Raw genomic sequence first — 16,972 nt, 5'->3', positions numbered from 1 at the left:
TCTAAAATTAAACTTTGTTTGATTTCATCAAAAATTGAATTATTGGGGTTCTTTGATATGCCAAATCTAACCGTGTTTTTAGATTTTTAATTTGGGTCCCATTTTTTAAAATTGGTCTTCATTGAGGTCCAAAGGGTCCAAAATTAAACTTAGTTTGATTTTAACAAAAATTGAATACTTGGGGTTCTTTGATATGCTAAATCTAAACATGTGTTTAGATTTTTGATTATGGGCCCAGTTTTCAAGTTGGTCCAAGATAGGGTCCAGTATTTAAACTTTGTTTGATTTCAACAAAAATTGAATATATGGGGTTCTTTGATATGCTGAATCTAAACATGTATTTAGATTTTTGATTATGGGCCCAGTTTTCAAGTCGGTCCAAATTGGGGTCCAAAATTAAACTTTGTTTGATTTCAACAAAAATTGAATATATGAGGTTCTTTGATATGCTGAATCTAACCATGTATTTAGATTTTTTATTTGTGGGCCCCGCTATCAAATTGGTTCATATTGAGGTCAAAAGGGTCTAAAATTAAACTTTGTTTGATTTCATCAAAAATTGAATTATTGGGGTTCTTTGATATGCCAAATCTAACCGTGTTTTTAGATTTTTAATTTGGGTCCCATTTTTTAAAATTGGTCTTCATTGAGGTCCAAAGGGTCCAAAATAAAACTTAGTTTGATTTTAACAAAAATTGAATTCTTAGGGTTCTTTGATATGCTAAATCTAAACATGTGTTTAGATTTTTTATTATGGGCCCAGTTTTCAAGTTTGTCCAAGTTGGGGTCCAAAATTAAACTTTGTTTGATTTTAACAAAAATTGAATATATGGGGTTCTTTGATATGCTGAATCTAACCATGTATTTTGATTTTGGACATTGGACCATAATAGGTAAATTAAAAAAATTCAAGTTCTTAGACCACATTCTTTCTGTGTCAGAAACCTATGCTGTGTCAAATATTTAATAACAATCCAAATTCAGAGCTGTATCAAGCTTGAATGTTGTGTCCATACTTGCCCCAACTGTTCAGGGTTCGACCTCTGCGGTCGTATCAAGCTGCGCCCCAGCGAAGCATTTTATTTAGTTTGTCTCAACCAAATGTTATAAAACTTATACACAACCGTTCTAGAGTTATGCGTGTTTACAAATAGAAAAATTGCTGAATTTTTAGTTTCTGTTTTCTTCTTAAGTTAGCCACAACCAAATGTTATGAGACTTACACACAATGCTTATTACCACAAAACTCAGATCAAGTTCAAATTTGGGTAGCTTCGCTTTTATCGCTCTTCAGTTATGTCCCTTTATAACTATATGATATGCAAGCGGGGGCATCATATGTGTCCACATGTGGACACTATCCACATTTATTCTATAATAACTTATTTAAGTTACACTCTTGACTGTTATATATGTAAACATGTAAGTTTACACCAAAAACATTGAAAACCAGATATTGATATTTCAAAATAAAAAGAAACATTGTAATTTGATAAGAAATCTAAACTTGTGTCCATTTTCATCTTGTGTTGGTAGAGTTTCCTTATTAGCTCACCTGGCCCACTGAATGGAATGAAACCAAACATGGCATGAATGTTCCTTATGAGGTGCTGACCAAGTGTTGTTACTTTGTAGCGGATCCATCATCCAAGATGGCCGCCTGCAGGGGACTTAGTTTAACATAGAACTCTATGGGAAATACATACAAATGTCTTCTTTTAGAGAACCATTGAATGGAATGAAACCAAACATGGCATGAATGTTTCTTATGAGGTGTTGACCGAGTGTTGTTACTTTGAGGCCGATCCATAATCCAAGATGGCCGCCAGCAGGGGACTAAGTTTAACATAGGACCCTATGGGAAATACATACAAATGTCTTCATTTAGAGAACCACTGAATGGAATGAAACCAAACATGGTATGAATGTTCCTTATGAGGTGCTGACCGAGTGTTGTTACTTTGAAGCCGATCCATAATCCAAGATGGCTGCCAGCGGGGGACTTAGTTTAACATGGGACCCTATGGGAAATACATACAAATGTCTTCTTTTAGAGAACCACTGAATGGAATCAAACCAAACATGGCATGAATGTTCCTTATGAGGTGCTGACCAAGTGTTGTTACTATGAAGCTGATCCATAATCCAAGATGGCCGCCAGCAGGGGACTTAGTTTAACATTGGACCCTATGGGAAATACATACAAATGTCTTCTTTTAGAGAACCACTGAATGGAATGAAACCAAACATGGCATGAATGTTTCTTATGAGGTGCTGACCGAGTGTTGTTACTTTGAAGCCGATCCATAATCCAAGATAGCCGCCTGCAGGGGACTTAGTTTAACATGGGACCCTATGAGAAATACATACAAATGTCTTCTTTTAGAGAACCACTGAATGGAATGAAACCAAACATGGCATGAATGTTCCTTATGAGGTGCTGACCGAGTGTTGTTACTATGAAGCTGATCCATAATCTAAGATGGCCTCCAGCGGGGGACTTAGTTTAACATAGGACCCTATGGGAAATACATACAAATGTCTTCTTTTAGAGAACCACTGAATGCAATGAAACCAAACATGGCATGAATGTTCCTTATGAGGTGCTGACCAAGTGTTGTTACTATGAAGCTGATCCATAATCTAAGATGGCCGCCAGCTGAGGACTTAGTTTAACATAGGACCCTATGAGAAATACATACAAATGTTTTCTTTAAGAGAACCATTGAATGGAATCAAACCAAACATGGCATGCATGTTCCTTTTGAGGTGCTGACCAAGTGTTGTTACTTTGAAGCTGATCCTTCATCCATGATGGCTGCCAGATGGGGACAATGTTTAACAAAGGACCCTATGGACAATACATACAAATGTCTTCTTTTAGAGAACCACATACTGAATGGATTGAAACCAAACATGGCATGAATGTTCCTTATGAGGTGCTGACTAAGTTTTGTTACTTTGAAGCTGATCCTTCATCCATGATGGCCGCCAATGGGGGGACTTCCTTTAACATAAGACCCTATGGGAAATACATACAAATGCTTCTTCTAGAGGTGCAGTGAATGGAATGAAACCAAAACATGGCATAAATGTTTCTTATGAGGTGCTGATTAAGTGTTGCTACTTTGTTGCCGATTTACTGTTCAAGTTGGCCACCAGGATTTTTTATTAAATTACAGGACCAATATTAAACAAAATTTGGCCTCACTCATTATTAGGGTATCTGTTATGATTTTAATCTATTTTTACAAGATTTCCAAAACCAAAGTTGAATCAGGTGAGCGACACAGGCTCTTGAGAGCCTCTAGTTAAAGTGGATACCAATGACATGCAGGGTTGTTAATTTGAAGAAAAAAAACAACAAATCCTGTTTATTTGACAATACTTAAGAAAATGCATAATTTTATTGGTCGACATGTTTCACTGATTATATCAGCCTCTTAATGACTATGTACAATAAATTTAGAGTCCCTGATCTGCACGGTGATGGTTTCAAAATGTTTCCTAGTATATAGATAATGAACTATATATCACCAATACAGTTATGCATTTTTTGGGGTAAAGATTTTAATGAAATGCAATCAAAACCCTGATGGTACTGACTTGATATCTATATCTTCCAAGGTTTATCACTACCTTTAATAGTCCAAACAAAATAGTGCAGTGAAGTGACCATTCTTTAGTTCCTATCCAGTCATTGTCATGCAATTTTCTTGATGATATGTTATACTTAGATATTTAAGTTACAATTTGTATTTGAATAATCATACTTGTCAAATTAGAATTACATGAGTCGTGCATGGCGTATGAATCTGTTATAAAAATAGGTTCAACTTCAAATGTACAATCATGAAAAAAGAGGAGATAACTCCAACTCAAATGTATAATTTGCCTAGCTAAATACAGTTAATTGGTAGAAAATTGCAAAATGAAAGCAACCTTTTCCCATCAGTGCTTACAAGCACTTCGTTTTTTTTAGTGTTGTCAAATAACTGTAATTATACTTATCTATTCAGGGTTAAACAGGAACAGTCAGATCAAAGAAAATTAGAGGAAAAGTTACGTAGGGAAGAGATTTTTAGACAGTACCAGGAGAAAAAACATAAAGAAGATGAGGAGACTCGTCCAGTTGTCAAACGAGAGCGATCATTTCGGCAGAAATCACGACCTCAGTCTATGTTTGTAAAACCAAATAAACCTGCCCATAAAGAAGCCTTACACACTTCTCAAGAAGATTTAACTGGTAATACAGGTTTTATACTAATGTAAAGGATTCTTTGATTTTTGTGGGCATCAATTTTCATGATTTCATGGAAAATAGTAGTTTTGTGGATTCATGATTTCATGATTTTCACAAGTTTCGTATACAGTCTAATAGGAAATTATATTTCGTGGAATGATTAAATTCTTGGTTCACCTTTATTCTTAAAATCCCTGAACATTAGTATCCCTTCGTAATGAAACCGCAGTATTTAAACATGACAAGATACTGACTGAAACTTAACTGTGAAGATAGAAATAAGTTAGGTACAGTTAAATTGGTGAAAAAAACAAACATTTTCTATTGAGACAGAAGGTTTTGAAAAGATCAAAAAGTCAATATCTGCTGGCTATTTGATCAATTTGAATAAGGGTGGGTAGCAAGGGAAGTTATATTTTAGTCATGGGTCATATAATATTTTCTATCCCATTTGATGTAAAGAAAATTACTCAAGGTATGTTGGTTATGAGGGGTTTAGGAAGTCCCTTTGTACTCTTCAGCATCCACTTTAATGGAATAACACGATACAATAGTTCAGTATCAATGACATTGCTTAATATTGATTTTGACAGGTTTTGCTATAGCTTAAATCGCAAATACAATATTGATGTCCTCTTTCATGTTTCAATGTCAATTTGGTATGATGAAAGCTACTGTTAATTAAGGCCCTATTAGCCAATCATTTGTACCTTATTGTAATAAAGGTATAAGTTAGCACCAACCTCACTTTGAACTTCATCTCTATCTGTAACTGCATCAGATTTAAGATAGGAGTGTCATTAAAATTTATTTAAACAATAAATACATCTATAAAATTTGATCTCGTAAATAGAGTAAAATTATGATTAAGATATTATATAACTAGATACCTACTTCACATCCAGATTTTGTGGGGTGGGCGAGGAGGTGGTCCTTGACTTGGTTTGGTTTTATTTATTGTTGTTTAGCACAAATGTGACCAAATTGTAACAGACTTTCGTTTAAATAAACTTTGAGATTAAACAAAATTCAATGCTTTATTAACTCAATTCATTCAGACCACAAGGCAAATAGATGAATTCATAACATTTGTCATGAAAAGGGCTCTTAAAGTAATAAAATGTGTCATGCTGGCAAATTTATCACATGAAAAGCATGATTGCAACCCCTCACTCCCATTGACTCTTCACTCCTCCTTGTTTGGCTGCCAGGGAGCAGTCAATTCACCATGAAGTTCTGATATGTAATGACACCTGGGTCTGTGCCAGTTATATTTGACTTCATGGAGAGAAAAGAAAGAACTAACAGATTGATATATAAGAAAAGACAGATTCTGCCTGAAAAATGCATGAGCTCTTTAATTTATCCATGAAAAGTTGTATCTTAAAAGTATTAAGGGTATATGATACAGTATTTCAGGGGAAGATAATAGCTCATTCAAGTTTTCGTAAAAGTATTGAAATATAAAAATTCATATTTTTGCCTCAAATGGGCCAAAAACAAACCAAAATACCTCGAAAGTATGACGTAAAGGTATTTTTTTCTTTGCAAATTTGGATAGTTCATTCATAGTGAAATCAACTTTTTGTCATAATTTTACTGAAAAATCAATGTGAAGTCTTTTCTGTATTGTATACCCTTAAGATAAATCCTAATACTTCCCTAGTTAAAAAAAAGTTGAAGAATGGTGAATGCTTAGAATGAATATCTTTTCAGTTTCATTTACATCACATTTGCTTTCCAGTTCTGCTTTTATTTTTAGTTTATTGCTTTTTTCTTATTTATTTGCTTTTTAGCTTTGTTTGCATTTTGTTTAGTTCGCACAATTTATTTTTAGCTGGAAGGCGGTTCCCTCCTCGAAGCAACACATTCCATCATGGAAAAATGAGAAAAGCAGGTTTGTTCAAACTTTTTTATTACTAGCTAGCCTTTTTTTCTCCAAAACAGATTAGCAGATTTTAATCTAAAAGTCAATATTTGGTTTCATTAGGACTCTCAAAATCTGATCATGAGAGATCAAACAAATTCTGTCTGCAGCTGAAACTACAGGCTAGATTACTTAAGAAAATATCTTAAAATATGAACAAAAGCAGATGTCGAGTATAAGACAAGAGAGCAACACAATGATACTAATCACCAAAAAAACAAACTATTTCTAGTAACAACACTTTTTCCTTTTGATGAATTTTACATTTGATATAAGTGGTCTTGTTTGATGTTGGATGCTATTTTGCATGAGAAAAACTTCTGTAACTAACTATGTCTCAATTAATCAAAACGCATGTACAATAATTTTGGTGATTTGTAGTAATGTATTTTTTGTTAGCAGAGTTTTTACATATATAATATTTTATGATAGCCATTAGGGTCATTACTGTTCCTCCTGGAAACAGCTGGCCAATGCCCAGAACTCATGGTATTTAAAGAGAAAATCTTAAGTCCAAGGATATAAAACTAATATATATACTAGTAATCTGTCTGATGACCAGCCAGTTTCTTTTAGTACTCCTTATCGGTTTTTCTTTTCCGCTTAATAAAAATGTAATGACTTTTGTTTATTGATGATTCTTAGAATTTAAAGCCACTTTCAAAATCATGATGGCCAGTTTTTTATTGGTGGAGGAAGCATGAGTATCAGAAGATAATTATTGTACACCAACATCAAATTTAAAGTCCTATGCTTTAGGAACAGAAATGTGAACTACTTCTGCTGTAACCTCTGTTCATTTTCATTTTTTTCTTCAGTTTCCTGTAATCAGCTAACAACTTCAGCAGAAGGGAAGTCATTAGCTTTTGGAGGTATGACACATAGAACAAGACCACCATCGCCAGGTATTGTTTAATCTCTTTGTATGAACATACTATTATTTGAATTGTGTTTTCTTCAAGTTCAGTATTGTCTTGAATATTCAAAAGAGTATTTGTAGTGAACATCAAGCTGGTTCTGTATACTGTAAATTCAGAAATTATTGTGAGGTTTTTATTATTGCAAATAATGTTACTGGGTGAGTTTTGCAATAATAAGAACTCACATTCTGATATCTGATACATACATCTGTATGCAGATTTTCCTGAAATCGCAATAATTAATCTCACATTTTTGTCCATTCATTAAAATCGCAATAATAAAATTGAGAATGGAAACCGGGAATGTGTCAAAGAGACAACAACCCGACCAAAGAGCAAAAAACAGCCCAAGGTCACCAATGGGTCTTCAACACAGCAAGAAAATCCTGCAGCTGGAGGCAGGCTTCAGCTAGCCCCTAAACAATAATGTATACTAGTTCAGTAAATGCATGCAATAATTTCTGAATTTACAATTTACAGTATGTATATCCACAGTATAAGCTGATAAGCTCTATTGGCCTGTACAAAAATTATCTCCCTTTTCAGTTTCTCACTTCTTTGGAAGTGCGATTTAAAACTCTGCAGGCATAATTTAGAAATCCTAATTAACATTACTTTTACTGTAAAAAAATGTGCACAGATATATTTATCTCTAGCTCTCTTTTATTCCTGTAATGTTTTAGGTCTATCAAGATTAAAAGCAATGGCGTACTGTGAGCCAAAGTAGATGAAATTTTATCTCATGAAAATTTTTTAATACAACTCCAGGATATGCTATGAAGAATTTAAAGATATTTATTGTTTTTGGTATTTCTTTTTATATATAAGGAAAACATTATATCAGGAAGTCAATACATTTTGTTGCGTTTTTCATACAATTTAGTTCAAAACTTTTAATTTATTTTTTTACGAATGAAGTTTTTAATATGACTGTCATTTCAGATTTGCATGGTAGAGGTAAAATGTCTGCTTCAGGAAGTAGCGAAGCTGGTTCCATGTCTGGGTCAGATTATTCAGGTAATCATTTCTGTTGATTTCATTATAATTGACATGACATGTCAAAAAGCTTATACCAATGCCATGGATTTTTATACGACAGCAAAAAAGTTTTGTGGTCGTATATTGGTATGACGTTGGCGTCGGCGTCGTCATCGTCCGGCGTCCTTGTTGTCGTCATCGTCCGAAGACGCATTGGTTTTCGCACTCTTACTTTAGTTAAAGTGAATGGATCTCTATGAAATTTTACCATAAGGTTCAATACCACAAAAGGAAGGTTTGGATTGATTTTGGGGGTTATGGTACTAACAGTTAAGGAATTAGGGGCCCAAAAGGGGCCAAAAATAAGCATTTTTGTAACTTCCAGACATAGCTTGTGTGTTAGTGTATGGATCTCTCTGACATTGTACCACAAGGTTCCATATCACAAAGGGAATGCTGGGATTGATTTTGGGGGTAATGGCCTCAAAATTTTAGGAATTAGGGGGCAAAAAAGGGGCAAAAAAACAAGCATTTTTCTAGTTTCATGACAATAACCTGTGTGTAAGTGTATGGATTTTTCTGAAATTGTACTACAAGGTTCCATATCACAAAGGAAAAGCTGGAATTGAGTTTGGGGGTAATTGCCCAAAACGTTAAGGAATAAGGGGCCAAAAATAAGCATTTTTCTAGTTTCCAGACAGTAACTTAAGTTCAAGTGTATGGATCTCTCTGAAATTGTACTGCAAGGTACCATACCACAAAGGGAAGGCTGGGATTGATTTTGGGGGTAGTTGCCTCAAAATTTTATGAATTAGGGGCCAAAAAGGGGCAAAAAACAAGCATTTTTCTAATTTCAGGACAATAACTTGTGTGTAAGTGTATGGATCTTTATGAAATTGTACTACAAGGTTCCATATCACCAAAGGAAAGCTGGGTTTGAGTTTGGGGGTAATTGCCCTAAACGTTTAGGAATTTGGGGCCAAAAAGGGGCCTAAAAACAAGCATTTTTCTAGTTTCCAGACACTTGTGTTCAAGTGTATGGATCTCTCTGAAATTGTACTGCAAGGTACCATACCACAAAGGGAAGGCTGGGATTGAGTTTGGGGGTGATGAATCATAAGGGGGTTCAAAGAATTTGGGGGAGGGATTTTTTTTTCCTTTTTTTTCCTTCTGTTTCTTTAAAATTTTCCGTTTTAAATTGGTTATTTCTGATTTATATATAAAAGCAAATAATAATCATATGGTTTGAATAGGTAAATTAAAGTTTTTTAAGTTCTTAGACCACATTCATTCTGTGTCAGAAACCTATGCTGTGTCAAATATTTAATCACAATCCAAATTCAGTGCTGTATCAAGCTTGAATGTTGTGTCCATACTTGCCCCAACTGTTCAGGGTTCGACCTCTGCGGTCGTATCAAGCTGCCCCCAGCGGAGTATTTTATTTATTCTGAAAATCATAGTACAATTAACTAATGTAAATCACAATTGCCTATTGGCTAACTTTAGAACATCACAGCCTGGCACATTTTTTACCACAATTAGGCCATGCCAATTTAATTCCTTGTTCGACGAACCTGCCCGCACATATTTTTTTCTAAACAGAAAAAAAATATTTTTAAATATTCCCGCTTCCCACATCCGGAAAAGTAATCGTGTCTATTTCCTGCGCCGGTGTTTTTGTAAACATTAAAAAAAATAAAAAGCGATCGCCAGAGCGTTTTAGTCAAATCGCAACCCTTTAAACTGTTTCGAGCAATAATAAAGATTTCTTATCAAAGTCAAGGACGATTCTTCACAAAATCATGCCGATTTTAGTTGTTAGAATAAAGGTGTATGTGCTAATACAGACACCTTTAAGCAAAATTATCCATACCAGCTGCATTTTTATGCACCTGTCCTAAGTTAGGAGCCTGTTGTTCAGTAGTTGTTGTTTGTTGGTGTGGTTCATAGGCATTTCTTGTTTTGTATATAGATTAGACCGTTTGTTTTCCTGTTTGAATTGTTTTACACTAGCCATTTTGGGGCCCTTTATAGCTTGCTGTTCAGTGTGAACCTAGGCTTCGTGTTGAAGGCTGTACTTTGACCTATAATTGTTAACTTTAAATACATTGTGACTTGGATTAAGAGTCGCTCATTGGCACTCATACCACATCTTATTCATATATACAAAGTGCCAAAAAGACAAAGAACAAAAATGAGAACACCAAAACAACAGAGACACAGACAACCAATATATAACACAAAAAAACTAAAAAGTACACACATCAACGAACAGCACAAACCCCTAAAAACTGGGTGGTGAACTCGGGTGTTCTGGAAGGGTGAGCAGTTCCTGCTTCTTGCAAGACACCCGCCGCGTTGCTAGTTATAAGTCATGTCCGGTGAAGGAGAAAAGACATCTATGACAATTCAATGGAGATCATTTAAGGCAGTTGAAATAATTATTCAATTATTCAGTTCAAGAACTCAGAACCTCAGAAATTAACAGTAATACAAGAAGTCATAAATATGCTGCAATCAAAAGTGGGCATTACATGTCTTGGTGAACAGGGGAAAAAAACACATCAGCAGTTGATAAATTAAAGAAATGTCAAAGTACAAGTGGTAAATCAAGTTTCATACCATCTTGTTTTGATCAATATTGTCAGAACCTATGATTTTATGTTTACAAAAAAAAATATATAATCACTCGGCTTTACTTCTCAAGCTTCGCCTCAAAAATTGCAAATTAAATTTTTTGTTATTAAAATTTTCAAATCGCTCGCTAGCCCCAATTTCTGGAGTGGAAAAATCCGTAGAACAAGAAATTGAATTGATGTGGCCTTACCATATTACTTTTTATTTGTTTATTTGTATGATAGCTAATGAAAAATTATGTTCTGCATCAAGTTTGTCTTAGTGTCTTAGTACTGATAGTATTATAACTGAGGGTGTTGTTGGTTCCTGGCAGAAAGAATAAATGGGGCTTGACATATTCAAATTGTGTACATTAACAATTTTTAAATAATTTTTAGTTTTTGAAAGACTAATAATGCTTTTGTAGTAAGATACTGTAAACATGGGAGTTACAATGAGTGCAGAATGTTTAATCTTTATATTTTATATACGTTAAATTCTGATTCCCAAGCATTTTCTTATTAGGCAAAAAATAAGAATTAGAATTGTTTGATGTTGCCAACTACCCACCTAAAAAGCAGCCTACCCGAAAAATTTTATGACACAAATTGGTTCAAATTAATTTTTTTAAAGATTTTTTCTTGCTCTCCCTTTGTTTTGTCTTGAACATGTAACTTATATTGTTGGCCCAAAAAAAAAAAAATTGACAGAAATAGGATAGGATGTTAAATTAAATTTCATCTAGGCAAAACTTTTTTTATTTTTTTTTCTCTCTAATTATCAGTTCTCTTCAATATCTGGTCTGTAATGCAGAACTCACTATGAGTTTTTGTATCTGTTCTTTTTTTTTTTTTTCTACTTCAAACATATTTTTTTTTTATATATATATCTGTATGTTTTGTTATTTAAAGTATAGTTAATTTTAAGCTATTTAAATTGTTAAGGAACATCCAAATTGTTATTTCTGTTATGGTATATATTTTTATTTTATTATGTCATTATAATGTGTAAATTACTAACAAATACTAATATCTGCATATATATGTTATTTACTAATGTTAACAAGGCCGGGATAAGGTACCGATTTTTCGATGTATTCAACTAACAAATGTACAGATTTCAATAAAATATGATAACATTTAAAAAAAAAAAAAAAAAAACCCTACCTACATACCGAACCCTAAAAAACATGGGTAGGCAACATCAAACCATGGAAGTATTATATTGATAGGAACTACTACAACCAAACTTCAAACGATGCCGCGCGCAATTTAATTACATGTTAATTAACTTGAAACATAGCACGTTATTTACACACCAGTGTGTGGCGCCCTACGATATTGTCATTCTCGGTTGCTTAAGCGATTACGGAAATAAACGAAGAAATCGAAATTTGTGATAAATTCCAAGGAAACAGCAATCAGCAAACCTCGGCAGATTCCGTTACCCTTTCTGCCTATGTGTGCCGATTGATGATTGATAGATTGATGGATTTGTGCGAGACATCATTAATTTTAGAAAAAAAAACATTGACGATGAAATTTGTCCCATATTTATTGATTTATTTTTTGGTAGAAACTGCACTATCTAAATATATATCACACTGAAGTTGTGATTCATTACTGTTTGTTTAACTCCAGTGGCATACAATTCATGCATATTTAAGACGATTGTAAAATGATTGTTCTGATTTAAATAATAAAATCAAAGAGATTTCAAATAGATGTAAAAAATATAAGGCTTCGCTTTAAATCCAGGGTACTAAGATCATAAGTTGTTGTTATACGAATATTTCTGCTGAGCCCCAGTATGTTTAAAAATTGAAGTACTGTAACTGTAAACAAATATTTACTAGTACCATTTCGACAGAGATGGTTTAGCCATTTCATAACATATTATATGTTTCCGTTTTTTCTTCTTTCTCAAATTGATAAATACGGGTCAAATCATAAGTCATGATTGACATATTCATAAATGTACAAATAGAAATACTAGCACCGGCTGTGTATTATTGGACAAAATTTGTTCAAATACGTATATTTTAGCAGTTTTGAATTTCACAAATGCAAGAAAATTAAAAAGCACATATTTACATATAAATAACGAGGAGCGTCCTTTTTTTACTATATTTGTTAGATATGATTTCTGTGTTATTTATTCCTTCATCGATTAATTTTCACATTTAAAACTGAAAATTTCTACTATCCAGGATAATCCCGGTCCTTAACTATATATATTAATCGATTCGTCACAGTGTATATTCATATCAGGAAAATTTTCGTGACCTGGCAGTTACCGGAACACACCCTTATGACAGTTTTAACTTAACCCCTGAAGAAAGGAAATAATTTCAACTACAATTTTAAAACGTTGTAGTATAACTAATTCTGGGCCGATTTTCATTTTTATTGCATCAGTCGATTTGGTTAGATAAGTTGTTTATGAATAAAGGTCAACCGACGCCATTAAAATGAGCAAAGGTGTTTTCTGACAGGTATTGACGTTAACGTGTCTCGATTAAAACCATGTGATTGATAAGAAGTATCTCTGGTCAATAAATGACCGCGGCATCGCAGATAGTCACAAAAGAAATTAATGACAGCGTACTAATTAGACAGTTTCCATATCTTTTCTACAGTGCTACCTGGGTTATAAATAAGTGCTAATTACTCGTTGTAGTTCCTGTCAATATAATACTTCCATGATCAAACAAAGAAATTTTTGATGGTGGCCTTATTACAAGTTTATGATACTATTGTAACATCCTACAAATATTTGAAACATACTTATTCTTTTGTAGGTCCAAAGTTGTATGTAAAACCTAGTACCAAATCCAATAAAAGTATTATCAATAATGCTATAAGTCACTGCTGTCTAGCTGGAAGTGTTAACACAACCATGAAAAACAAAGTCTTAGAGGTAAGTCACAGATGTCTGGCTGAAAGTTTTAACACAACCATGTAAAACAAAGTCTTAGAGGTAAGTCACTGTTGTCTTGCTGGAAGTGTTAACACAACCATGAAAAACAAAATCTTAGAGGTAAGTCACTGATGTCTGGCTGGAATTGTTAACAGTAACTTGACAAATAAAGTGTTAAGAGATAAGTCTGCTTGCTGTCTGTATGGAAGTGTTCACAGTACCATGACAAATAAAGTGTAAGAGGTAAGTCTGCTGTCTTTATGAAAGTGTTAACACTACCATGAAAAATTAAGTGTTAGAATTAAGTCTGCTGTCTGGCTGGAAGTGTTAACGCTACCATGAAAAAATAAGTGTTAGAGTTAGACATAAGTCAGTGCTGTCTTACTCGAGGTTTTAAAATTACATTAGACTCCGCCTAACGGGATATTGGCTAAACGAATATATCGGCTGTTGTAATATTATTTCGAAACACCAAACCCTTTTTTATATGTTTAATGTAAATTTTATTGTGTAATTGAATTGAACAAAATATATCAGCAGATGGAATAGGAATATTTACAAAAACTTGGTCAAAACCATTCACTATTGGATATTTTCAATGTTTTTCTGACAGGAAATGCACCCAGAAGTTATGCAATTACAATCTTAAATTTTAACCTTTCATTTGTGTTAAATTTTATCATTTTATTCGAGGATCATAGTTGCCAGTATAAAAATGCTGGTGTTATATGTGACAAATGAATCTGACGCTTGAAGTAAAAAGTTGCCATTATAAAAGTTATTGTTTATATGTTTCAGGTTTTAGAAGGCTCTGAAGCTCACCATTTTATGATTCTGTTCCGAGATCATAGTTGCCAGTATAGAAGTCTATACATGTACTATAATGATACAGATTTCATGATAAAGTTACATGGAGTAGGGCCAAATAGGATAACAAATTCCATGATTGAAAAGTTTTATAAGTAAGTATTAATAAATCAATATATATATTATTGCTTCAGAAAACAAAGAACACAAAAAGAGAATGGACCATTAAATAACAAACAGACTTGTTATAAATTTTGACAATTCTGTATTTCCAGATTAATAGGACTTGAATTTTTTTAGAATACATGTCACACACTGACTCAAGTTTGTCTTTAGAGATTACTAATTTCTTAAGAATGGTAGAAGGAGGGTCTGTATACTTATTGATAAAGGAGAATGAATGAAAAGGCAAATTTGTTTGCCCCTTGAATAAAAAAAGCAAAATGTTTTATAAATCTGTCAGATAACATCCTTCAGATGTTTGTAAAATATTAATCTTTCAGAAATCTGCATTGATAATTTTGAATTTTGTCTCATTTACTCGAAGGCGACAAATTTCTTGTATGTGTTATATTTGCATTGCATATAAAAGTAAGGAGATGTGGTATGATTGTCAATGAGAAAACTATTCACCAAAAGACCAAAAGACATAAACAACTACAGGTCACTGCAGAATCTTTAACAAGGAGCAAAACTGATAACGTATAGGAATCTATAAATTCTCAGGATATAAAAATGTGAAAAAGAGATGCAACCAACAACGATCACTAGATTACTGGCTCTTGTAAATTCTTGTAATGTCTTGCTATTTATGGTTTTTTTTTCTGAGTTTTTATGCCCCTGCCATAGGCGACAAGGGCATTTAGTGTTACTTTTGACCGTCCGTCCTTCCGTCTTTTTCTCTTTTAGTCAGTCTGTCCTATTTTCGTTTGTTTGAAGCTTGAGTGGGGGCATTTGCGTCCTCAGACACATTCTTCTTTTATTATACTGTAAATTCAGCAAGTTTTGTATGCCTTTATTAATGCGATTGTTGAACAATGTACAAAATGTAAGATAAATTATTTCAATTTCAGAAAATCCTACGTACAAAAAATGCTATCAATATTTAAAATGCAAGTTTTTATTTTTGAGACACCTATCCTGTCGCAATCACAAAAACTTGCATTAATAATTTTCTTGACTTTGAATGACCTTGTCGAGCTAACAGTATGGTGCAAGCTTCATTTTATCATTGGAGACGTGTAAAGTTCAAATAATTTGTTTTGTGTCCTCTATATATCCTTTGTCCCATCAACTTATATTTATTCATCTTTATTCTTTGTTTTTTTTTCAGATATAATAGTGGCGGGAAGAAATTTTCACAAGTTGTAAGCACAAAACATTTATCTGTCTCAATTGATGCTGTTGTAATTCATAATTCGTTGTGGAAAACTCATAAAATGGCTGCTAAAAACAAATAGCTTCCTTAAAAAGCTTGCAGTTCAGTATGTAAGAAGACTTGCTAGTGCTTAAGTAAAAAAGTTCGTAGCAACTGTAATTACAGAATAGATCTGAAGTGTAAATCCATGTTCAAGTGCTTTATAAAATAGCTATGATTTTGTCCAGCTGAGAGAAAAGACACTGGCATTGATGCTAGAAGGACAAAAAGTGTCTTATAAGGACAATTGCTTTTAACAATTTCTATGCAGAATTTATTGTAAAATTGTCAAGGATGATATTATAGAACAGAATGCTTTTGTATTGTAGATGTCAAATGCGCTACTTTTTATACGACCGCAAAAAAATTTTTGTGGTCGTATATTGGTATGACGTTGGCGTCGTCGTCGTCCGGCGTCGTCGTCGTCGTCCGAAGACATATTGGTTTTCGCACTCTAACTTTAGTTTAAGTGAATGGATCTTTATGAAATTTTACCACAAGGTTCAATACCACAAAAGGAAGGTTGGGATTGATTTTGGGGGTTATGGTAATAACAGTAAAGGAATTAGGGGCCAAAAAGGGGCCAAAAATAAGCATTTTTGTAACTTCCAGACATAACTTGTGTGTTAGTGTATGGATCTCTCTGACATTGTACCACAAGGTTCCATATCACTAAAGGAATGCTGGGATTGATTTTGGGGGTAATTGCCTCCAAATTTTAGGAATTAGGGGCCAAAAAAGGGGCAAAAAACAAGCATTTTTCTAGTTTCATGACAATAACTTGTGTGTAAGTGTATGGATCTTTCTGAAATTGTTTTACAAGGTTCCATATCACAAAGGGAAAGCTGGGTTTGAGTTTGGGGGTAATTGCCCTAAACGTTTAGGAATTGGGGGCCAAAAAGGGGCCAAAAAACACATTTTTTTCTAGTTTCCAGACAATAACTTGTGTTCAAGTGTATGGATCTCTCTGAAATTGTACTGCAAGGTACCATACCACAAAGGGAAGGCTGGGATTGAGTTTGGGGGTGATGAATCATAATGGGGGTTCAAAAAATTTTGGGGGGGGGTTTATTTTTTTTTCCTTTTTTTTCTTTTTTTCCTTTTTTGTTTCTTTTAAAATTTTCCATTTTAAGTTGGTTATTTCT

The 16,972-nt window shown here is 33.6% G+C and overlaps 1 protein-coding gene across 2 annotated transcripts in view; it reads left to right on the top strand.

Annotated features, from left to right (window-relative positions):
* The window catches only part of LOC127723487 (calmodulin-regulated spectrin-associated protein 1-like), a 73,383-nt gene extending 57,209 nt beyond the window's left edge, over positions 1-16,174 (top strand). Inside the window, exons 13-19 of one of the 2 annotated variants that reach the window (XM_052230132.1) lie at positions 4,020-4,246; positions 6,081-6,140; positions 6,989-7,075; positions 8,033-8,107; positions 13,485-13,603; positions 14,402-14,565; positions 15,744-16,174. In XM_052230132.1, coding sequence (XP_052086092.1) covers positions 4,020-4,246; positions 6,081-6,140; positions 6,989-7,075; positions 8,033-8,107; positions 13,485-13,603; positions 14,402-14,565; positions 15,744-15,870 — 859 coding nt within the window. In that variant the 3' untranslated portion in view covers positions 15,871-16,174. The remainder of the gene's footprint in view (positions 1-4,019; positions 4,247-6,080; positions 6,141-6,988; positions 7,076-8,032; positions 8,108-13,484; positions 13,604-14,401; positions 14,566-15,743) is intronic. The other variant, XM_052230133.1, reaches the window with a different exon arrangement.
* The last annotated feature ends 798 nt before the right edge of the window (positions 16,175-16,972 follow it).

The sequence above is a fragment of the Mytilus californianus genome, unplaced genomic scaffold (assembly GCF_021869535.1).
Source record: "Mytilus californianus isolate M0D057914Y unplaced genomic scaffold, xbMytCali1.0.p SCAF_13, whole genome shotgun sequence".
Classification (NCBI taxonomy): domain Eukaryota; kingdom Metazoa; phylum Mollusca; class Bivalvia; order Mytilida; family Mytilidae; genus Mytilus; species Mytilus californianus.
Note: the sequence above shows the minus strand (reverse complement) of the source record. Positions and strands in the feature narration are given on the sequence as shown.